Below are 25,715 nucleotides of genomic sequence, written 5' to 3' on the forward strand. Positions count from 1 at the left end.
GCTATGAACTATGAAGAACCAGTGTTGCTACTAGGGCTAGATGACTAAGGGTTTGTTGGTTAGGGTGTTTGAATAACAATTTTTAGTATTTAAATATTGAAAATTGTGAGCCCAAAAAGAACAACGCATTTAGTAAGGGTGTTTTTTACTAAAGTATTTGAGTTACGTTACTCATTTTATGTTTAAACCCTTAATTTTAAATAATAATAAAAAATCCTTTTGCCAATTTTCAATTTTCAATTTTCAAACAAGATTGCTCAATGGTACTTTTGTAAATAACTTAAAAACTTTGGGACCCATAGATTTGACAAATATTAATTGAATCTCTCTCTCTCTCTCTCTCGTCATCCTTTTTCTCTCATAGAGGAACAAAATTTCAAAAATTGTCAAGATCATCCTAGCAAAAGAAAGAGAAAAAGAAAAAACTGCCAACCCAGCAAAAAAAAAAGACACCAAACTTGTGAGGCTCTCTCTCATTCTTATGTATGTACTCAGTTTTGGTTAAATGATTTGGGTGTAATTTTATGACTTTTGCAAAATAGGCCTTTGGGAATAGGTGGAAAGAAATGGAAGAAGGAGATGGGAAGAAGACGTGAGAAAAAGAGGAAAAAGAAGATAGGAAGAAAAGGAAGTAACAGAATGTGTGTGGCTGTGGGAATGGATGACCTGTGGGCAAAAAATTTTTTTAAAAAAAACTTAAAAATACTGTTATTGTTAGAAAAAGTAAAAACTTTACCACTTAAAAAAAACACATACACATAGAAAAAACACAAAATTTTATTTTTTCACATTTGAAAATATGTTATTAGAAATATGGCATCAAACACACTTTTTTGCATTATGAGTACTATAAGCATATGTTCTTATAACACTTTTTTAACCACAATTTTCATATAATTTTGAACAACAATACTTGAACATCATTACTAAAGAAGCCCTAATCGTAGTGGTTTTCTGATTTACTAATTGAAGATGTTGATGCAATAATTGGAGGGGTAAGAAAGGTTGGCACAGGCAACTTTGGTTCGAGAATGGGTAATGTAACTTCAAAATCAAGCACATGAATGGCTTTTCTTATTGACGGTCTGGCATTGTAATCTGGATGAGCACACCAAAGTCCAACAACCATCAACCGTTCCATTTGCTGCTCATCAAAATCTCCACCCAATCTAGGGTCAGCTGCCTTAAGAAGATTCCTTGCTCCATAAAGCTCCCAAACCCACTCTAACATAATAATTTCATCTTGTTTTGCATTGGGTTCAACTGGTTTTCTTCCACAAGCTATCTCCAAAGCTACAACCCCAAAACTATATACATCTGTCTCCTTGCTGGCCCTGCCCGACATAATACATTCAGGCGCCAAATAACCCATGGTCCCAGCCAACATTGTGGTTTGTGATCCTTTTACATGGTCCACGAGTCTAGCTAAGCCAAAATCCCCAAGCTTTGCATTTAAATTTGAATCCAACAAGATGTTGCTTGACTTAATATCCCTATGCAACACGCATTGTTCCCATTCTTCATGTAAGTATCGCAGTACTGATGCTAGGCCTCGCGCAATATTATACCTTTCCACCCATGTTAACAAGCTTTTACCTTTGAAAAGATGCAAATCTAAGCTGCCATTTGACATGAACTCATAAATTAGAAGAAGATCATTTTTCTCATGGCACCAACCAATTAATTGCACCAAATTTCTATGCTTGAGTCGACTAATACTCCTCACCTCAGATATATACTCCTTTATCCCTTGTGCAGATCCCCTTGAAACTCTCTTAATAGCAACATAGGAATTAATGACCCTTAAATATCCTTTATAAACCCCACCAAACCCTCCTTGTCCAAGCTTATTTTCCTCTGCAAAGTTGCTCGTTGCAGAAACTAATTCGTTGTAAGAAAACTTCTTTGGTCCAGTACCTCGTTCGAATTCATTATCCATTGAAAGAACAAAGCCAAGCTCCTCTTCTTTTTCTCCTTTCCCTTCACGACACTTTTTCCTATACAAAAAGCAAACCAACACCAAACCAATACTTAAAATGCTTGCACCTAAACTCAGGCCCACCACCAATTTTGTCTTTGGCTCATCCTTACTCTTCTCCACAGAAGGTGCTGGCGATTGCTGAATCGTAGAAGGTGATGGCGATTCAAAAGACCAAGTGGAAAGAATATGCAACTCAGAAATCAATCCTGTCGAAGCTGAGAACCCAAATTCAACCGATTCTGGTAAATGATCTGTCAAATTAATTACTAAAGAAAGGTGCTGTTGAATAATGGTGTTATCATAATTGAAACCAGTGAAGGTAACGCTTAAATTTTGTGTACTAGAATCGTAATTGATACGTGCACTATATGTTCTATTCTCCTTAATAGTACAATACCATGGTGTGGAGATCTGAGACTTCAAGTTGTTGATATTGATACCAACGTGTTCACGAACTGAATTCAGTGGATCAAATTCTTCATTTGGAAATGTATCAAACTCCACTGCAACAAATTTATTTGCAGCCAGGAAAGTGGCGTCATTCATTTGATTGCGGCTCAGAAGACCGAGGCCGGCGCCATCTGTTGGGCTAGGAACAGGGTAATTTGGGGTTGAGAGGAAGAACGTGATCCCATCTGAATATCTGTCTTTACCTTGAGAATTGATGATGAAGGAGAAGTTGGAAGTGAAGCTGGCCACTTTTTCTGATTTCTCGTCCCAAAGATGCATCTGCTCTGAATATATGGCTCGACCCCAGTTGTCCACTTCATCTGGCGTGAGTTGGATCACTGAACCTGATATCGTAGCGTTTCCTGTTCGGATTATAGGTTTGTTGTTGATTGTTTGACTGAAATCGGTGTAGTTGAAGAATATCCGAGTTGCACAAGGGTTTATGAGCAAGAGGAAAATGCTTATTAACAAGTAGATGATACGGAGCTTCAGTGCCTGGAAAACCATGGCTAGAGACAGTGGGTTTGGGGCGTAGAGGTTTGCCAACTGTTATCAAATATGATAGGTGATATTAGGGACTGGACGGCTACGACATCAACCTGAGATACCATCCATCTTCAAAATTATTGACTCAACAGTCTCAACTACAAGTCAATGTATATTATACTGCTTATTTTATTTCTATTCTTATTTCCATTACTTATATTAAAACGTCCGGTTAATATATATTCTAAAGTATATATTAATTATTTATTTTAATAAATTTTTTATAAAAAATTGAAAAAATTAACAAAACTTTCGTGAATCCATATTAAAAAGAGCGAAGAGGTTAGTATGAATAGTGTTTTGGGCGGTTTAAAAATTTTGGTGAGTCCGTTTATACGCACTGTTTGATGCTTTTGCAAACAACTCTATTTAGCCAAAACTTATGGTTCTGAACCATACACTATGCATCCTTCAGAGTCCGGACAATAGAGAGGAGCTACTCTTAGAAAATAGGAAAGAAGAGGACTGCTTTACCTGCTCCACTGTAGCATACCGTACGGTATGGATCAACTGTATTGATCAAGACTTGACAACAAAAAAACTTAGGCAGTCTGCTTCGGACTCTCACATTAAAATGTGCCCCACAATAGGTCCCACGTCTTTTCTTTTTCTCAATTACTCTATGTTCTCTCCTTACTCCATACAGAAAATAAGTATTCTTGGCGAAACCTAGACGCAATTATTTCTTGTCAAATGTCAAATGCGATTGCAGCTCCAATTCAAACGAGTGGGGATTTTGTTTGATTTTATTTGGCCAACAAATATCCCTCTCAATCTCTCAACTTTTAGTCTAAGTTTGACATTATTATTGTTATTACTAGTATGTAATCCGTGCGGACGTAGCACGGAAATAAATATAATTGAATAAAATAATAAAAAAATTACATTTTATTATTTAAATGATACTATTAGTTTTATTTTATTTATTTATTAATCATGAGTTTATTCATGTTTAAAAGGCTTAGTTAAGTCTAAATTCATGTTTAAATATTAAACGGGAGTGGATATCATTTAATAAAACAATGAAAAAAAATATTACATTTTATTATTTAGGTGATATTATTGGTTTTATTTATTTATTTATTTATCATAAGTTTATTCATGTTTAAATAGCTTAGTTAAGTCTAAATTCACATTATTAACCAGAAAAGTTCATTAACAAAACTTAGCATTATGTAATTTTTTTATAATTGCATAGATATACTTAAAAAATGCACATTAAGATGCATAGTATAATTCTTATCTATATATAATGTAAATACTATTGATAAATAGTCATTCTTATATTTTGTTAAGTCTTTAAAAAATGTTGTAAAGATATTATTATGTAGATTTATTCATATTTAGAAGGCTTAGTTAAGTCTAAATTTATATTATTAACCAGAAAATTTTGATTAACAAAACTTTGCATTATGTAATTTTTTTTACAATTGCGTGGATATACTGAAAAATACATATTAAGATGCATAGTATAATTCTTATATATATATATATATATAATTTAAATACTATTGATAACCGCACGGAAAATGGTTAATTGTAGTGATAGTATTGGTCAATTTTTTTTTTTTTTTTTTTTTTTTTGTCTTTTTGGGTTTATCACAAAGATGGTAGAATTAGGTAAAAAAAAAAAATTAAAAATATATATTGCATTTAACTACAAATTTTTGATAATCATAAGGATAAGGTTGACTACACTTTGAATTTTCCACAATCGATAATCATTGATTTTGGCAAACCATTAAGGAAATCATAATTTTAAAACTTTTGCAAAGCTTAACAAACAATTAACAATGGAACAGAATATTGCATCTTTTGCACGTCACTACAAATTCTTTATAACCGTAAGGATAAGGCTCATCTTGTTTCCAATGTCTCATTCTAATTTTGTGGCATGCTTGAAAGTTTGAAATTTTATACATGTCGGTTCTTGCAGTAAGTAGTCGAAGCATTTTTCGGCATTTAACAAGCCAATGCTTCCCATGTTCATCATTTAAAATTTCCAAAAGGTTATCAATGCCTTCATTATTTGACTCACAAAGTAGTATGATTCCATAAATATAAGGTCCAATAAAATTGTCACATGGAAGAGTTTTTTCAATTATTTTTTTCATACAACGACTTCTTCATTCAAAAAATATTGGTAGCTTCCCATTATCAGTAGTGCATAAAGATTTTTTGCTTCATAACATGAAAATATTAAGCTTTTTTCTTTGTCATGTAGTAGAGCTAGATGATTGAAATATGGAGTCAGCTCAATTTGTTGGAGGACTAATTTCTTTTTTGTTAACTTCTTGAAGCGTTTGCAACTAATTAAGACAAAGGAAAAAATTAAATTAATAGACTGAATTATTTCTATAGAGGGAAATGAATAAGTAGAAACAAATTGAAGAAATAATTTTTTTACCTTAGCTTAATGTTTCCTAAGAGTGTTGCCAAATCTTTGCCCACTTTCAAAAAGATTTCAACCCATATGTCATTAGGAAGGTTTTTAAAAGTTTTCATATTGTTGTTTTGTTTGAAATAGTGTTGTAACATTTCATCTACTATTTATAATAAAATCATTTTTTAAGGTTCATAGTATGATATTAAATAACAATACATATAATCACGTGCTTAAGAATTTTGAAATGATTATACATGAATTTGATGGTGAAATGGTTCAATTTGTAAAGAATTTTGTATTGCAGTTGGTTCTTAATGAATTTCATTGTTTCTATCCGTTAATATTAATACTTTACAGTCAATTTTAGTGGTTAATTAGGTTCATTGAATTTCTATTTTAGTTCCCTAACGATTCACAGTATTAGAAAATGGGCAATGATTCGAATCCCTGGAATATAACACAAACCAGTTCACTGAATCAACAAAAACAAAAATCAATGTAAAACATAAAGGAATTGAATTTGCTTAGAAAGAAGGGAAAAAAGTCATAACATAGAGAAGAAATTTGATCAAACTTATTAATTATTACTTATTAAACCGTACAATGAGAAGAATCTAGAAACAACTATAAAGATAGATTCAAAATTGGGTCACTGCTTTCTTTAAATTTATATTCAAATATTGGTAAATTATTAAAGAGTGACAAGAAATGTGATTCATTTAAATCACTCAACATATTATGTATTCAATTTTAATTAGTATATATCTAGTCATTATGAGTTTAGTCATGGATGTTTATGTGTGATCTTTTTATTATATGTTTAAAGTGACAAAAAAATGAAAAAGATAATAAATACGAGTTATTATCATGTGATATGGTGAAACCTCCCATCGAATTTGACTCTTATAATAGTTTATAGTTTGGAAAAAAAAATTATCAAAGACTTGTGTGGTTACTATTCAATGTGACATAAATTATTAATTGATATGATATAATTCTTGTCATGTATAAGTCAGTATAACCTTGTTAGTTTCTGTTCAAAGTGACAAAAATGAAATGAAAGAAAATAAGAAATCTAGCTTTTTACAATGCAACGTGGCAAACCTAATTAACTACTATGTAACCATGTCATGGTGGAGTTATTACTTGATTTGTAATGTTATAGTCCAACATGAAATAGAAAATAAAAATAAATAAATAAATAAACTGAAAAAAGTTGTTTAGTTACCCACTTGATTTAAGATTATTAGCAAATATAACAAATTAAGTTACTGTTACATTCTTATTAATTAACTATTTAAATACAATATAATTGGAATATATAATATTTACTTTATAATGATTATTTTTATCATTAGACCAAGATATTAATGAATTAAAATATTTTATATATTTATTTTATCGGGGCTTTCATGCACTAAAAAAAATCATAGAAGTACTATCTAATAATGCTACAATTTTATAATTGAAAAATAGGTTTAAATTAACCATTCTTTAAGGTCAATCTTTGACCTAACTTAACTCCATTTCATATTTCAAACGGGGTAAAAATCCATATCATCCTTTTTAAAATGAGGGATCCATTTGATTCCTTTTCCTTGAATACATAGGAATCCAAGCCCTTTTCCTTCCCATATATATTTTTTTTTACTCAAGATATCTTTTGCTATACGAAGAGCTTTTTTGAAGTAAGGGCTCTCGTCTTGCTTTTAGGAGATATCTTGATAGATCTCTAAAATATATTGGGCCGAGGAAGCAGTTTGTTCATCCATCTTCACTTTCTCTTAGTAATTGAGTTTGATTGGACTCAAGTAGAGGCTCTGTATCTAGGAGTTCCAAAAGCTGAGGTTTTGTTAGGGATTATGGGAGCAAAGATGTGGATTATGAATGTAGAGGACACTAATGATTATTTTTTTGACTGTTCATTTTTTTTTTCTTTCATTTTTTGAAATGAGAGGTTCGTTGATTTTGGCCTCTTTGATTTTAGCAATAAATCAATTGGCCTCTCTCTCTCTCTCTCTCTCTGAGGTTAATTTAATTAAAATATAATTTAGATCTAATGCAACTTCACTCCAACATGGGTTATATTTTAATCATAAAAGAAAATAATCTTTCTGAACATGGATCTTTTCTACAATATTTTTAAAAAATATAACCCATTAAAACAAAAATGTTTAAGGCTCTAACGAAACATATTAACACTAAGTCATATAATTTATCGGTAATTTTAACAACACTATCAATAAAAAAGTGGCTAACCTTTTTCACGAGAATAAGCAATTACCTATACATTATCAGGGTTAAAAACGAACCATATTTTTGTAATCACAACATAAACAGGGGAAAAAAACTGACCTTTGTTAACAAAATAAGCAGATGCTATGGAACATCACAACTAATTACTTTTCATATTTTTTAATGATTTGAGAATAGCCTATCAAGTAATTCACCAATAATAATAACAACATAAACAATAAAAATAGAGTTGACCTTTGGTAAGGAAATCAGTAGTTCTAAAGCCTCAGTTCGTTGGCAACAAAGTTTCCAATATTATGACAATCTCCTGTGCGGGAAAAATGCACAGCAAATAAGGACATAAACAGTGCAAACATAAACGGCATTTGTTTAGACAATAAGCTATTTACAACATATACTATTATGCAATCAAGGGAAATTTTTAACATAGGCAAACAAAAAAACTTTTCTGAAACATGAAATAGGAAATAAACATGTAACATCAATCATAGGCAAACACAAAAACTTTTATAATTAAAGAATAAAAATTGTTCACAAAAAGGATGGAAATAATAGGCAGATGAAAGAAAGGAGCAGTCAAACCTTAGGAATGGTTGGAATTCGTTTTGCAAACCATAAACCAGGACCATTAAAATTCTAAGTTTCCTTGCAACTTGTTATGAAACAGAAAATAAACATGCAACATCAATGATAGGGAAAAAAAAATTTATAATTAAACAATAACAATTATTCACAAAAACGAACGAAAGTATAGGCAGATGAAAGAAAGAAGTAATCAAATCTTAGGAAGCATAAACCAAGACCATTAAAATTGTGAGTACAATCCGCATCTATGGAAAACCTCTTCTTTTATAAGATACAAAAATACCCAAATACATACATTATTGATAGGAGATGAAGGTTTTTATGTTTTAATTATTGGAGAAGGGGAGATGAACCTTGAAACATGCAGGTGTGGGGATATGAACCTTGAAATACGTAGGTATGGGGAAAAAAAAAAAAGGAGCACACCAGAATTACAACTGATCTACTTAAATTTAGACAAATGGAACCACATGAATCTTGACACATGGCACAAAGTTAGTATTCTAATTTAGAATTGCAATTAGAGTTTCTCTCTGCTTCACCTATTATATATATATATATATATATATATATATATATATATATATATATATATATAAATTATTATTATTTGATTGATAGATTCAGCAAGCCATTCGAATCTGTGAGGCTTTAAAAGATTTAGACTATACAATTTACCGTGGTATTATAAATGTTAATGTATATAGTGTTGTGGGCTTTAGGCCCAACTAGATTACTTGTATAGTACACATTCTTGTACTACACATTTACTTGTATTGCACTCCTATGTCTCCTATATAAAGCCACACATGCATATTCTTTAATTGAGAAATACAATACAATTATTCAGTATTTTTAATATAGTATCAGAGCCACTGCTCTGACCTTTTCTTAGCAATCTTGTCTTTATTGGTGTTACTCCATTCTCAACATCGCTTCTGTCATCACAGCAGCCGCCGCAGTTTTTTGCCGTAGAACCTCCGATGTCTTCAAGTCGTTGTCCTTAGGTTCCGGACCTGCAGTTGTCATTGTCGAGGAGTCCCACACCACACAAACCACTGCACTTACTGTCTTCGCCGTGCATCTTGCTTCGATAAACATTTTTCAGGTACCATAATGATCGTCTCGCCCCGATCTACTCAATCGTGAAAACCTCGCAGTCATCGGAGCTTTCACGCACTCTCACGCGCCGCCCAAAGATTCTATGCTGAAGCTCATGCGCTGCCACGCGCCGATGGTCTTCCTCACGCGTCATCACGGGTCTCCACACTCCAAATCTGCACTTGTTGACGTCAGCCCTAGGTGACGTCGTCACTGCCATGTCATCAGCTGACATCATCGTCCATTGCCTGCTGACGTCACTCGCCACGTCATCGTTGACCTAACCTTTGACTTTGACTAGAGGTTGACTTTGAAAGTTGACTTTTTTCTAGGGTTGACTTTTTACAGTCCAGGTGCTCCTTACTCAGTTTTTTCACGTAAATTTCATTTTTACAATCTATTTTTGTATATTTTGCTTCTAAATGAAGAATAAGGACATGTCTTCTTGTTGTTGCAATAATCGTAGCTGACAATCCAACCAACGTTTTTGCAATTTTTGCAAACGTTCTGACCACAATATTGAGACTTGCTATCATCGCACAAATTAGCTGTTTCAATTTCTGCTGCTACTGTTGTTAACACTGAGAGTGTCCAATCAATGGCTCCCATCTCTGCACAATCTAAGTCTTCAAGTCGCACTTTCACCATGTCCACAGATAACCTTAAAAACATCATCGCTAATGTCATTCGTATGGTTGGTAATGCATCTTATTGCTCTTCTCTCTCAACTTTATCAAGTATGTCTCCTTCCTCTTAGCTTATGGATTCAGCTTATTGCAATCACATGACACCTCACTCGTCCTTATTTTCTGAACTTAAACTTGCACGACACCTTCTTAATATTCACACAGCAAATGGTTCCACAATGTCTGGTCACAATATAGGTTCCGTTTCGACTTCCAACCTCTCAGTTCTTGGGGTCTTTAATGTTCCTGACATTACTTACAATTTATTTTATGTGGGACAATTAACTGAGTTGGGTTATCACATTATATTTGATTATTCTAGGTGTATTATGCAGGATCTAAGGACCGAACAGGAGCTTGGGACCGGTCCCAGAGGTTGGTGTATGTTTCCCGTGGACAACCTTCGTCTTCCACTTATTGCTTCTGTTTCTATTGCCGCAGTTATTGCAGTTTCTTCTATTCCTTCCCTTGCTTTTTGGCATACTCAACTTGGTCACGCATCTTCTTCTTAAGTACAACAATTGGCTTCTAGAGGTTTGTTAGGTTCAGTGTCTACAGAAAATTTTAATTGTGTTTCATGTTAGTTAGGAAAACAACCAGCTTTGCCTTTCAATACTAGTGAATCAATATCCACTGATATCTTTGACCTTATTCATTTTGATGTTTGGGGGCCTTCCTCTATCTCTAGTATTGGTGGATCTCGACATTTTGTTGTCTTTGTTGATGATTACTCTCGTTATAGCTAGATTTTTAATATGAAACATCGTTCTGTATTATTGCAAGTATATTCTAATTTTGCAAAAAATAGTTAAAACTCAATTTTCTAAAAGTATCAAAATTTTTTGATTTGATAATGCTTTTGAGTACACTCAATATGCTTTCCGAGCATTCCTATGGCACTGTTCATCAACTAACTTATCCAGGTACCTCTCAACAAAATGGTAGAGCCAAATGAAAATTCCGTCATATTCTTGACACTGTTCGTGCTCTCCTTCTCTTTGCCAAAGTTTCTACTCCTTTTTGGGGCGAAGTTGCTGTTCATGCTATTAATCACATTCCCAGCCCTGTCATCTAAAATCAAACTCCATATGAACGCCTTTTTAGGTCACCTCCAGACTATCACCACCTTCACTCTTTTGATTTTTCTTGTTTCGTTCTTTTTCAGCCACATGAGCACAACAAACTTGAGCCTCGATCAAGGCTTTGTTGTTTTCTTGGCTATGACAAAACTCAAAAGGGGTATCGGTGTTATGATTCTATTTCTCATCGTCTTCGTGTCTCCCGTAATGTTGTCTTTTAGGAACATCGCCTCTTTGTCGAGCTCTCTCACTTCGGTGCTTCTCTATCTTCCTCCTCTATCTTAGATCTTCCAGATGAAACATGTATTCCTTCTATAGCTGCTCCTGACCCTCTTGTAGCTGCTCTTGATTTTCCTGTAGACTTCTCTATCCAACCACCAAATATCCTTGATCCATTTCCTAGTTCCCCCTTTAATGAACAGGTGGAAGATGAACAGGTCGAAGACGAGCTACCCAACCCTGAGCTTGGGTCCCCTGCTCCTGCTTCTCCTGAAGATCTTGCACAAGACATTCCACGTCATCACTTAACTCGGGTAAGATCCATTCCTACACATTTACTTGACTATCATTGTTACACTGCCCTTGCTACATTGTACGAGCCTCACATCTATCGTGAGGGTTCCACTGACCCTTTATGGCAGATTGCAATGAAAGAGGAACTTGATGCATTATTCAAAAACCATACTTGGGACTTAGTCACTCCCCCTTCTGGGAAATCTGTGATTGGTTGTAAGTGAATCTGCAAGATTAAGACTCTAATGGGTCTATTGAGCGCTACAAAGCTCGTCTTGTTGCAAAATATTTTACACAGGAATATAGGATTGATTATGAAGAGACATTTGCTCTTGTTGCTCGTATCTCATTTGTTCATGCCCTCTTAGCTATTGCTGCTGCTAGTAAATGAGACCTTTTCCAGATGGATGTCAAAAAAGCATTCCTTAATAGGGATTTAAGTGAAGAAGTTTATATGCAACCTTCTCCTGGTCTATTTGTTAACTCAAACAAGGTTTGTCACCTTCGACGTGCACTTTATGACCTTAAACAAGTTCCACGAGCTTGGTTTACTAAATTCAGCTCTACCATCTCTCGCTTGGGTTACATGGCCAGTCATTATGATTCTGTCTTATTTCTTTGTCGCACTGACAAAGACATTATTTTACTTCTCCTATATGTGGATGATATGATCATAATTGATGATGACCTTAGTGGCATTCAAGAACTCAAGGATTTTCTCAGTTAGCAGTTTGTGATGAAAGATCTTGGACATCTCAGCTACTTTTTGGGTCTTGAAATCACTCATTATGTAGATGGACTTTACATTACTCAAGTCAAGTATGCCTCTGAACTCTTTTCTCGAGCTGGACTCACTGATAGCAAGACTGTTGACACTCTAGTGGAGCTTAATGTGCATTTGACTCTCTCAGGGGGGAAACCATTGTCTAATCCCTCTCTTTACAGACGCTTGGTTGGCAGCTTAGTTTATCTCACTGTTACTTGTCCAGACATTTCCTATGCTATTCACTAGGTGAGTCAGTATCTGTTTGCTCCGCGATCGACTCACTATGCTGTTGTTCTGCGCATTCTTTGGTACCTAAAGGGCATTCTCTTCCATGGTCTTTTTTACTCTGCTCAGTCTCCTCTTATCCTCCGTGCATTTTCTAATGCTGATTGGGCAGAAGATCTCACTGATTGCAGGTCCACCACTGGTTATTGCTTTCTTTTTGGTTCTTCTCTGATTTCTTGGCGAAGCAAGAAACAAACTCATGTGACCCGCTCCAGTATTGAAGCAGAATATCGTGCCCTTGCTGATACCACATCTGAGCTCCTTTGGCTACGATGGTTTCTCAAAGACTTAGGTGTGTCTACATCCTCTGCTACTTCTCTTTATTGTGATAACAAGAGTGCCATTCATATTGTTCACAATGATGTCTTCTATGAACGGACTAAACACATCGAGATCGATTGTCATTTTATCCGTTATCATCTTGTCCATGGTGCTCTCAAGCTGACCTCAGTCTTCTCTTGATCAACTTGCAGATATCTTCACCAAGTCACATCTTAAGGGAAGCCTTTGTACTTTGGTTGACAACCTCAAGTTGGTCTCACATCCACCTTGAGTTTGAAGATGGCTGTTAACATATATCGTGTTGTGGGCTTTAGGCTCAACTAGATTACTTGTATAGCACACATTCTTGTACTACACCTTTACTTGTATTGTACTCCTATGTCTTCTATATAAAGGCACACATGTATATTTTTTAATTGAGAAATACAATACAATTATTCAGAATTTCTTACAATAAATATGTTCACCTTGTTGCACAAAATAAAATAAAATGGAGAATTCATAAGAGGACGTGGCAAGATAGTGCAATTGACAGCCAAACACGAACTCTGGCTCCAAGTCGAACGAGCCATGAAAGAAAGATCTGGTTCGATCTCCCCTTGCCTCTCAAAACTGAACTCTAATTTTTTCTCCTCTCAATCAGTTCACCTGGGGTTGGGATTTGGTAACTTTTGTTGAACGTGTCTTTCACATGAGTTCAAATGTTAGTTTTAACAGTATAATAAAAGATGTAGTGAGTTAGCACATGTGTGTAGTTCCAGTACTAAATTAGCTAAATTAAAAGTTCATGGGTATTATAGCAACTGCACCAAAATTTAGGGGTGTCAGACCATTTCTTCCCATAGCTTCTTTCTTCAAAAATTATTGACTTGGTCAATAGCATATTGCTGAAGTTACTTTTGCAGCTGCCAGGTAACTAGGTAATTAAAATTGCCCAAAAATAATTTGATTGTTTTTTTTGGGTGGCGTGACTTTTTTTCCACTGGATTTTGTCCCTTTCGGTCCAGCTAAATCTGAAAGACTTTTATTGGGAGAAACTTACGGTGAGTTGTAGTATCACATAAATAATTTTGATTTTGAAGGTAGAATGAAGATAACTTCATGTTTTGATTTTGGCTAGAGTTTCATACTAATAACGTGTTGTAAAATAATAAAAATGTCAAGAAAAAAGAAAGATCTATGAGAATGAAAAAATATAAATAGAACTGATCAAGTGGTCATCCGAAGTTCGAATTATAGCTTGGTAGCAGTATATTAAGGTTTTAGATTTAAAACAAAGTGAAAATTGTGTTATAAATAGTGTGGTGAAAACATGAACGCATGGTGCAAAAAAAATAAAAAAATTTGTTTGAGACCATGTGATATAGAATAGACAGGAAAGGAATTTCCTTGAGCAGAAGAAGTCAATCCCCATGTAATTGGTAGAAATCATCAGTGATAGTAATAGAATTGCTTGAAATTTGGTCACAAGAAGGTAATTAGCCATGTGATTGTAGCCCATTTTATTGATAGCGGATTTTGGACAGCTTTATTTGTGAATCTGTGTTCATCAAACCATTATTGTTGTCTTATGTTGGTTTTAAAATTTTGTTAATGTGAATGCATTTTCATTTGCCAAATTTTAAGGAAATCAGAAATATGGCAAGGTGAACAACTTTTAAACTATTTTCATAACGTAAAAAAAAAGGGTCATTTGAGAAAAAAGTTAATCTCTTATGTCGTCGCATTCTTTACATAATTTGTCGTATGTACCTTATTTATGTGAGACAAGTTCCAAGTTGGTATAAAAAAATAATAATAAAAGTCAGTCAAACTGCTACTAATTAATCTTATCTTAATTCATAAAAAAAAAAAGAAGATAATCTTATCGTAAAGCTATGCGATGGAATTATCATAAAATAAAGTTGCCCGATGGCGATGGCGATGGCGTTTAGATTTGTGCCCAAAGGGGAGTGTTTCTGTCGACTACCATTTTTTCAATGCTCTCCAACAATCCACTATTAGACTAGCTTTATATCATTTTCTAACTTTATATCACTATATATAACCCCTCATAAATGTTCATTTATCATCAAAAGAAACCAAACATGATGATGTTTAAGATTTCACTAGCAATTATTTGTGTCATTGGCTTAGCCACGGTCCATGTCTCCCTTGCCCAAAACTCACCACAAGACTACCTCAATGCTCACAACGCAGCTCGTGCACAAGTTGGTGTTGGGCCCATGAGATGGGATGCAAAAGTAGCTTCTTATGCCCAAAACTACGTTGAGAAACTTAAAGGTAGCTGCAAACTTGTGCATTCAGGAGGACCTTACGGTGAGAACCTAGCATGGGGTAGCCGTGACCTTTCGGGCACAGCCGCTGTGAACATGTGGGTAGCAGAGAAGCCCAAGTATGACTACAATTCTAACTCATGTGTTGGTGGTGAGTGCCGCCACTATACACAGGTTGTTTGGAGCAACTCAGTGCGTTTGGGGTGTGCCAAAGTTCGATGCAACAATGGTGGCACCATTATCAGTTGCAACTATGACCCCCCAGGCAACTATGTCAATCAGCGTCCCTATCTAAGAGTTATTCAAGAAGTTCCAGGCATATATAATGCTTAGGATATATATATATATATATATATATATATATATATATATATATATATATATATATATTGGTTAATAATAAGTGAATATGATCCAAGTTGCTCCCATCTTGAGAACTATGCAATCGCTCTTGGGTATAATAATAAAAATGAGACAAAAGTTTATCGCTGCTTGACCAATGAATACATTTCTTGTAGCAAGCTTATTTGTGTTGTTATACTGAAGAGAATTAATACTAGTAATTGGATTTATTTAATTGTAATTTTTTTGTTTTTCGTTCTTATCCTTTCGAGTGGCATTCTAAACGCACCGGCATGACTATCATGAATAGCTTCATCTTCTTCAGAGACAGACAAAGGCATTACTTCAATTTTGCTCTTCAAAGGCCAGCGTCAATGCTCCACCTTGACAAATCTAAAATCCAACTACTCTTAGTTTTGGTATTTTTGTTCATTTCCAATTATATTGCTCTTAACTTAAGAAAGAAAGTATGAAAAATAGGGTTAACGGAATTGGAGAGATTAATTTGAACCTTTGATTTTTTCAGTGAGAAACACAAAAAAAATACCAATTCATCTACAAGATTTTAGGTAATTACAACTTTTCTTAAAAAAATTATGTGGCAATTACAATTGTTAATAAAAAATGTAAAACATTCTTTTTATTAGGGCAATTATGCATTGCTTGCAACCAGGTGAATACGTACCATAGAGAATAGACTAGATTTTAGAATGACTAGCTTAATTAGCCAGGAAATATAATATATATATATATATATTAGAATTTCCTTGGAAAATAAAATATAAGGACAAGAAAAATAAAAACCATTTTAGGTCCTCATCCCTCCATTAATAAACTCTCAAGGAAAAAAATCATGTGTCCCTTACTTTTCTTCAACAGTTAAGGAATATCCGAACTGTTGATGCTAATGTGCTTGTCTCCTTTCATCTTTAATCTTTTGATATTTCTCTTTTGTCCTTAATTGACCCTTGCGTCACAACTTACACGTACGTTGGCAATAGCCGCCCGCTACATCCAATATGGGACCATTGTATTGACCACATGTTCCATCGCGTTTAAATGTCAAAAGATATCTTTAATTATTTATTTTTTTTTTGGTGAGAGAAATTTTGTATAAAAGAAAACAGATTATAGGATTATACCGTTCACACGGTTGTAGCATGGACACTCCTCTATAATCTTTAATTACTGTTGACGTAACTATCTATATACAGTCATATATATATTATTTGTAAAAATACAATTTCAGTTATAATTATAAAATTGTAAAATCTTGTTTTGAAAATAGGATTATATAATTTTAATTAAAATAATATTTTTAAAACACTGTAAATATTAATCATTACTTTTAAAAAAAATTGTATTATTGTGATTGCTGCCTTCTATGGTTACGGCTCCATCATGTAATAACAACTTATAAATAAATAAGGTTGGTCCATGCTGTTCACTCTAAGCCATTATAGTGTCCCAAGCTATTTGGTGGGTTAGTAATAAAAGTGTTCTTTTAAATTAATTTATCACAAATTACAATTTGTTACTAAATAATCTCAAAATATAACTAATGCACACAAAAAACTAAAGACAGATTTCATTGAATAATCTCAATTCCAAAACAAACATAGGATCAATAAAAAAGAGATATATCATCTCTATTCGACATTGTCTACTCAAAAAAAGAAAAAAAAAAGGGGGAAAAAAAATAGTAAGCTACTACCTTACAATTGAGGAAAATTAAATCAATAAACCGAAAGTCTTAACATTCCCAAAATCACATCAAAGATTCAAAATAATAACATACCAACCTAGCAAATAAACTTCAAAATTGTATGCATTGTCACAAAAGCCACAATGTAATCAAAATTAAACTCATTGAAAATAAACACAAGTCTAACGAAAGTTCTTCACAAAATACAACAAATCAATCAACTTTAAGTCTAATACCACACCAAAAATTAAGCTGAATTCCTCTAAAGCAGGTAGCAACCTAATCAATCATCCACAACATAAGAAAAAATGAATGTTACTGTTATTATATTATTCATGCTATCATTTATAATGTAATCAATCTAATCAAGTTTAAGCAAATGGAAGATAGAGAAGGGATGTTTCCTACCTAAGCCAAGTTCCTTAAAAATGTGGGGCATTGATTATAAAGATGATTCCATAAATTATTAGTCTCATCCCTTTTCCCACAACACCCATAATCTTTACCATGGTAATTATATGATGCTCTAGGGTGATTAGGATCACAATCACCCATCATCGAAAAGTGATCCCAAACTTCAGATTTGGTTTTTGTTAGGACGCTTAGGAGGAACTGCATTGGTATTACTTGTGGTTGGAGACTCAGGTTTGTCATTGTGGGTACTAGATGTTCCACCCTCCATCACCTATTAAAAAACAATTAGGCAAAAACAGAGAGTAAAATGAAGTATAAGAATATGTAATATATAACATATTAACCTAAATATACAATGAACCAAATAAAAAAGAATGTAAAGAAAAGAAAAGGGAGAACAAAGAGTTTCAGAAGTATTTGCTATGGACTGAATAATAGTTATGTGCTTAACATTAATCAGTAACTAAAAACGGAGTATATATACTTTTGATAAACTACAAAGTATATATACTTACATACTAGGATAACCAACCTTGGTGACTACTGTATTACAAACTATAAGAACTACTAATTTGGCGTTTGGTACGGGTAATGTTTTAGGATTCCAAGTATATATACTTACATACTAGGATAACCAACCTTGGTGACTACTGTATTACAAACTATAAGAACCACTAATTTGGCGTTTGGTACTAGTAATATTTTAGAATTCCAAAGAATGTTTAAAGATTATCATGTTTAGTTGCAAATCACGCTAGGGAATCAGATGTCAGGAGAATCTGGATTTCCTCTTTAAACTCCTCTCAGTAGAAATGTGGATTCTCTTTAAAACATGTGGGAATCCAGATTCCCAAACTTAAAGGAAATTGTATTTTTTATAAATTGACAATTTTAACCATTTTTCCTCATCATTTAAGCAATTAAGATAAAAAAAAAAAAAAACCATCAATATCTTTTCTCTTATCTTTATTCAAGTACTCACAAATGCAGGGGTGAATACATTATATATGTAATAGATCGCATTTGTTTCATTGTTGATGAACTACTTTTACATTTATTGTTACTTCTATAATCTTATTGACCTAAATGTTATCAGGTTGTTTTGTTATAGATTAAACTCTTTTAAAAATTATTATTAAGAATAAAAACATTTGAGAATTTAAATAGTTATTTTTGTATTATACCTCATTTTGAAATGTTAGACTATAATTTTAATAAATTTGTCATAATTAATAGTTTATATATATTTGGTTTTTCATTATTTATTTAGAGGAAGATTTTTTTTATAAAAGGACTTGGTAGTTCACATTCAAATCTAAAGATAGAATAGGAAAAATAAATAATTCATTTAAGATTCCTAGGAATAAGCAAAACGTTATTATCTCACATTCCTAGGAATCTTAAGAGATTCCCAATGAAATCAAACATAGGAATAGCTACATTCCTATGAATGTGATTCCTAGAAATCTGGATGCCAAGAGTAATGTAGATTCCCCGTACCAAACGTCACATAAAAGTATTACAAGTGCACATCAGTGTAACTAACTCTATTATTAGAAACAAAATGACCTCTAGCTTTTCAATCTAGTGTTACATGTGGATTTGTATTTGTTTGCATCTTCATAGGTTTGACTTGAGTTTGTAGGTATAGCTGGCTTTCCAGATGTAATACCATAACTTTTTTATTTTTTATATATATAAAATGGATCAAAAGAAAGAACATTTTGTAGATTTACAAGTATATATGGGACCCAAATAAAAAAGAGATACAACATACTCAATAAAAATATAGATACAAACATTTAATAATCCAAGACAAAAAAAAAAAAACAATTACCTCTGTGGTTGTCTAGGATAGCATGTAGCTGATGGAAGGTGAAGAATTGAACTATTGAAGAGGTAAAAAATAACAGGCTTCAAAAAGCTGAAGGAAGAAAAAGACAATTAAACAAGAAAGAGGGAGGGAGAGGAAGTTGTTAAGGTGAAAGCTTTTAGTGAGAAGTAAGAAGGAAAACTAGAGCTAATGCATAGTGTGGTATACAACTGAAGTAAATGGGGTAGGTGGTAGGTGAGTTTAGAGTTTCAATATTGACTTTTTGGATTTTGTTTAAGGAATTGATTACTAATTAGCTGTAAAAATTGATTAGGTGAATTGATTAATTTTAAAAATAGAATATATATATATATATATATTTTTTTTTTTTGAGAAACACATACACATACCTATAAGAGAAGGGGGATGAGAATATATTTTTGAATATTCTAAACTTATATATATATATTTTTTAAATGTAATATTAAGGAGGCAATTACAATTGTTAATAAAAAAAGTATAGCATTCTTTATTACTAGAGCAATTATGCATTGCTTGCAACCGCCAACTAGGTGATTAAGTACCATAGAGAATAGACTGGATGTTAGAATGACACGCTTAATTAGCCAGGAAATATATATATATATATATATATATATATATATATATATATAATAATTTCCTTGGAAAATAAAATATAAGGACAAGAAAAAAAAAATCATTTTAGGTCCTCATCCCTCCATTAATAAACTCTAAAGGAAAAAATTCATGTCTCCCTTACTTTACTTCTACAGATAAGGAATATCCGAACTATTGATGCAATGATGCTCTGTCCTTATCTCCTGTCATCTTTTGCTATTTCTCTTTTGTCCTTAATTAATCTTGCATCACAACTTACAAGTATGTTGGCAATAGCCGCCCGTTACATCCATATGGGACCATTGTATTAACCACATGTTCCATCTTGTTGAAAAGTCAAAATATATCTTTAATTACTTTTTTTTTTCAAAGAGAAAGGAATAAAAGAAGACCGTTTATAGGATCATAGGATGTAGCACGGACACTTCTCTATAATCTTTAATTATTGTTGATGCAGTTATTTATATACAATCATATATATTATTTGTAAAAACACAATTTCAATTATAATTGTAAAATTATGAAATCTTGTATATTCTTGGTTTATACACTGCATGTAATAATCATTACTTTAAAAAAAAAAAAAAAAGGAAAAAAAATTAGCAAAAAAAAAGAAAAAAAGAAAAGGGGGTATTATTGTGATGGCTGCCTTCGGCTCCATCTTGTAATAACAACTTATAAATAAATAAGGTTGGTCCATGCTGATCTCGGTCTAAGCCACTAAAGTCTTCCTGGCTATTTGACTTTTTGTAAAACTTAGAAAGGACCGTCACCCACGCTGCAGGATTTTCGCTACAGCCATCAACACAAGTATACACGATATTATATTATGCATACTAATAATCATAAACAATTAAACATCTCAGTGTGTTTTATACTATATTGCTTAAGTTTTACATGGATATTTTCCACGCAAAAAAAAAGAAAAAGAAAAAGAAAAAGAAAGTTTACAAGGATTTAAAGCATTCTATTTCTATCAGATATTTTTTTCTCAAAAAAAAAATATATATATATATATTTCTATCAGATATTTAAAAAATTCTACGGACAATTTTAATTAAACCTAGATATGATAATGTAAAAGATGTCCTGAATTAATTTCTCTTAGGTAAATCTTCTATTGTTAAACTCGCACCAATTAGACATTCAAGAAATTGAAGTAAAACATAATATGAGCCTCAATATTCTTTGTTATTCATTAGGATTTTTTAAATATTAAATAATAAATCAATTCATTATTTAGTGCATTTTCTTTCTCTCTCTTACTAGTATTTCTCTATAGAGATGACTGCCTACAATTTCCTATTCATCCCTATTAAAAACCACTAAGTTCCTAACAATTTTCAAATAGTTATAAAATGGAAATAACAATTCATACAAGACAATACAATACAGTTGATTTTTGTTATATTTTAATTGGTTACAGAGTTTTTCACAGGAAATTCAAAGAACTCATATTTATTATATTTACGGAAGTGCGTCTAGATAGGTTGAGTTTTCGTCCTCTTATGTTTTGCCTTCTGCATTTAGAAAATAGTCCGAAACAATTAAGCATTATTAGATTTTTTTCTTTTGGCAAAGAAGATAATGCATAAACTGCTTATCACTTAGGGTGTCGAAAATGGAAAGCAGCAACCAAACTTTGGAAGTGACCAAGCAGACAATTTGGAAAATATTGTATTAGATTTGTCATTTGTTATGATCTATTTCATTTATACATATATTTTTAAGAGGGACAAAATAAAAAACTAGGAACTTTGTATCATCCATTGACCATTCGAGCACGTCTTCTAGACCATGCCAAAGAGGACACATATCTATCATCTATACAATTCTGTATTCTGGTGTCCAAACTGAAATGCCAAGTTGAAGATAATACAACTCTAGCAGGAATATTCTGTAGTCAAATTGGCGAATAAACTAAAGTTTTTTTTGTTTAGCCAGTTAAGAACTTCACGCTACGTTTGTGAAATTGTGATTCGAACTTTCTTGCTCAGGGGAGATGTGCCATGTGTCAAACTTGAACTTCATGCTATTCAGTTGTATTGCTTGTATATATTTATATTAACAAATGTACAGATTACAATGATATTTGAATTACAAAATTCTAATAGAAGCTAAATGTCTTCAATTATCTGAAACTCTTGTAGTTATCCTCTCAAATGAGTTCACAACTTTATACTCAAAGTCTTGTAGCTATTTGCTCAAATGGATGCAGCATTTTCGGGATTTTCGAATCTTCAGCTCCTTCAATCTTGAACACTAGATGATGTTTTGAGAGAGCTCAATACAATCAAACCCTAGATGTAAATGAACAACTCCTAAAAAGAAAGAGGTCTTAATCACACCCTCTAGGGGGCCTCTGTTTTTTTTTTTTAGTAACACGAAAACCCTAGTAACACGATTTGCTTAATGAACTTGAAACTGACAACTGTCACAATCCTCAATCGATTCAAACATTAAAATTTCAATCAATCAAACAAAGCTCAACTGCCGAGAATTCAGAAACTTTAGTCTTTCTTAAGCAGTCATGGGCATCAGTATCTCTTGCAGCAAATGAGCATTTAAGCTCATTTGACCAATGTGCTACTCTAACCCTGTAATGATGCCATCCATTGAGAAGCGCAATTAGTTTTTTCCAAATGGGATTTTCCTGGTGACATTAGTCTTTCAACTATTCAATATTTGCCAAGTAAAATTCCACAATGACAGCAATTTTCAGCCACAATATCCCTATATAAATACCCCTCATGCATACTTCATTTTTATACCACCCACCTAAGGTATTGCTTTGCTTTTAAGTTTTATAGCCGAGAAACCAATATGAAGATGAGTAACTTTTCACAAGCCATTGGCTGTGTCTTGTTCTTAGCCATAGTCCATCTCTCCTGCGCCCAAAACTCACCTGCAGACTACGTGAATGCTCACAACGCAGCCCGTGCGCAAGTGGGTGTTGGAGCTATAACATGGGACGCAAACTTAGCGACTTTTGCACAGAACTATGCCAATCAACATAAGGGTGATTGCAGACTTGTGCACTCGGGTGGTCCTTATGGTGAAAACCTTGCAGGTAGCACTGGTGACCTCACTGGCACCGCTGCAGTGAACCTTTGGGTAGCAGAAAAGTCGAAGTATGACTACAATTCTAACTCTTGTGTTGGTGGGGTATGTGGCCACTACACTCAGGTGGTTTGGCGCAACTCAGTTCGTCTAGGTTGCGCCAAAGTGCGATGCAACAATGGAGGCACATTCATCGGTTGCAACTATGATCCCCGTGGCAACTTTGTCGGGCAGCGGCCTTACTAGGAGCTTTTTCATCAATTATGTCCTCTAAACATCTGTGTTTAGAGAGTTACTATTAAATAAGCCATGTATTTTGGCACTTGAGAATAACAATGGTCGATATTGATCAAACAATCATTTTCTGATTCATATTTTTCTAGATTCAAGCCCAGTATCTTCAGGTTTTACCTCAGTTAGAGCTTGCACCGATTACAATTCATTTGTTTTCTTAGTATGCAATGAACAACTAAGTTTTCTATTTTTTATATTGTGTTTTTTTTTTCTTTTATTTGATACTAAAGTCTAAAACTATGAATAATTTGTTTTGAATTGAGGTAATGTTTTATAATAGACTTTTATATTTACTATAATATAAGTGAAATATTATATATTTATAAACATGGTTCTAGAGATTTTGGTATGTGTGTGTATAAAATAGCGGTAAACCTGAAACGGTACACCGGTATTGACCGGTATCCGAAATATATCGTACCGGTAGCCAAATTGGTACAGCCTCCGATACGGTATTGACTTCCTTGGTATATAACGACATAACTTAATTATACAACAAAAATTTAATTGTCATATAAACATAATGTAGATTTTAACTTAATATTAATTAATAAAGTAGGTTCAATATCCTAGTACCTGTGATCTATATATATTTATATATACGAAAACTCTTAAGTAACATACCCTGTGAAAATTATAATTACTACTCAAGAATAAATCTTGAACCTAAAAAAAGTTAAACATTTATTAAAATTAAAAAATTAACAAGTAATTTGATTACATATGAGCTACTTTTTGTATTATTTATCCATGCTTTCTTTGAAAATTAGATACTTTCCCCCACGTACTTCTCAGCCCTCTATTAGATAAGGTAGATGGATAAAATACGGTCAAGAAATCGGTGGTTTAAAATGATTTTGTGAATTGATAGTGAAAAAAGTAAGAAAATTGTTCATCAAAAAATCTGTGGTTTACATACTGACTCGCTCTGATCTCTACTTGGAAAACTTTTTGCAAATAAGGAAAAAAATCATCCACACCAAAAGTCGATGCTTTTCGCTTTTATTTTTTCCCACGTCTGATTTACAAATTTTCCTCCCATTTGATAGAGACGAGAGAGAGATAATATCATATACCGTGCCGCTCTGTTACAGACAGTACCGTGCACCCCAGGAAACATCCCCACATTACAACTATTAATGCATTGGTACTAGACCACTGGTTAGTGCTAATTTCGTATTGGATCAGCTATTGGCAAGAGTTTCTCTAGAGTGCATGCAAGGTAATCCGAGGTCTTCAATTCTCCACTGCCCACTTCAAAGGATTGAGATCCACATATTATATCGTGTGCAATTGCTCTCGTTAAGATTGAGAATTAAAGAAGTATCTTTCAATTTCAGTTTTTGAATAATTTTTTTTAAAATTAAAAAATAAAAATAAAAGATAGGAAGTCAACAAGTAAACAAATAAAAAAAAAAATTGTGAGAGGAATAAGAGCAATTGCATCCCATGGATCTGATCCCACTTGAAAGATGAATTCCAAACGCTTTTACAACCCCTAAGCTTGAGTAGGCGAAGTTTCAAGTTGAAATGTCCAAACAACCCGCAAGACCGACCCATCCGGCCAAACCGACCTGACTTGAACCGTCCGCCGCCCGATCCGACTACTCCGGTGGTCGGCGGCGGGTCCTCACTTTACAAAACCGATTCCGGCGGATCGGGTGCGGGTCTCTTCCTCCAATACTCGAGCCACCCGACCCGACCGCCATATATATGTTTAAAGGTCTAAACTCTTCAGTTCTCACTCTCAGACTCAGCTCTTCCTCTCACAATCTCTGCTACCCTTCACCGATATGACTCGTCTTCGATCTATTCCTCTCCATCGTCGACCTAAGCCTCTCCATTGTCAATCAGCGCTCTTCGTCGTCGACCTCTGCTCTTCGTCCACAACGTCCCATCTTGTTTCATCTCTTAGGTTCGTTTAGCTGTGGATTTGTGGATCTGTTCTCTGGGTTTTGTTCGGATTTGTAGATGTTTTTTGGGTTTTTGTTCTTTGGATTTGTGGATCTGTTGTTTGGGTTTGTAGATCTGCTCTTTGGGTTGTAAATCTATTGATTTTGTTCTTCAGGAATCAAACTTTAGTGTTTGATCTGTGTATTTCGGTCGAAATCAAAGCCGACTGCCGCCCGATCCTACCCGACCGGTGGCTGTTTGTGGTCGGCGGCAGGTTTGAAAATTCTCCACCCGATCTGACCGGGTCGGTTGCGGGTTGGGCACAAACCCGACCCGGACCGACCCGTGGACAGCCCTAGTTTC

General features: G+C 33.5%; 3 protein-coding genes across 3 annotated transcripts; 2 read left to right on the forward strand and 1 right to left on the reverse strand.

The window, feature by feature from the left end:
• Window positions 1-902: 902 nt before the first annotated feature.
• LOC142642787 (L-type lectin-domain containing receptor kinase IX.1-like) lies at window positions 903-2,956 on the reverse strand. Its single transcript, XM_075817210.1, has one exon. The coding sequence runs from the start codon at window positions 2,936-2,938 to the stop codon at window positions 938-940; it is 2,001 nt and encodes a 666-aa protein (XP_075673325.1). The 5' UTR covers window positions 2,939-2,956; the 3' UTR covers window positions 903-937.
• Window positions 2,957-14,958: 12,002 nt separating this feature from the next.
• LOC142642493 (pathogenesis-related protein 1-like) lies at window positions 14,959-15,696 on the forward strand. The gene has a single exon (XM_075816853.1). It carries the CDS (start codon window positions 14,974-14,976, stop codon window positions 15,523-15,525), a length of 552 nt encoding a protein of 183 aa, XP_075672968.1. The 5' UTR covers window positions 14,959-14,973; the 3' UTR covers window positions 15,526-15,696.
• Window positions 15,697-22,865: 7,169 nt separating this feature from the next.
• On the forward strand, window positions 22,866-23,651 carry LOC142642579 (pathogenesis-related protein 1-like). Its single transcript, XM_075816962.1, has one exon. It carries the CDS (start codon window positions 22,929-22,931, stop codon window positions 23,409-23,411), a length of 483 nt encoding a protein of 160 aa, XP_075673077.1. The 5' UTR covers window positions 22,866-22,928; the 3' UTR covers window positions 23,412-23,651.
• The last annotated feature ends 2,064 nt before the right edge of the window (window positions 23,652-25,715 follow it).

This window comes from Castanea sativa, chromosome 7, assembly GCF_040712315.1.
Source record: "Castanea sativa cultivar Marrone di Chiusa Pesio chromosome 7, ASM4071231v1".
NCBI classification, from domain to species: Eukaryota; Viridiplantae; Streptophyta; class Magnoliopsida; order Fagales; family Fagaceae; genus Castanea; species Castanea sativa.

What these genes read in the sequence shown, in the direction of transcription:
- LOC142642787 (XM_075817210.1), bottom strand. Translation starts at nt 2,938, where the DNA reads ATGGTTTTCCAGGCACTGAAGCTCCGTATCATCTACTTGTTAATAAGC.
- LOC142642493 (XM_075816853.1), top strand. Translation starts at nt 14,974, where the DNA reads ATGTTCATTTATCATCAAAAGAAACCAAACATGATGATGTTTAAGATT.
- LOC142642579 (XM_075816962.1), top strand. Translation starts at nt 22,929, where the DNA reads ATGAAGATGAGTAACTTTTCACAAGCCATTGGCTGTGTCTTGTTCTTA.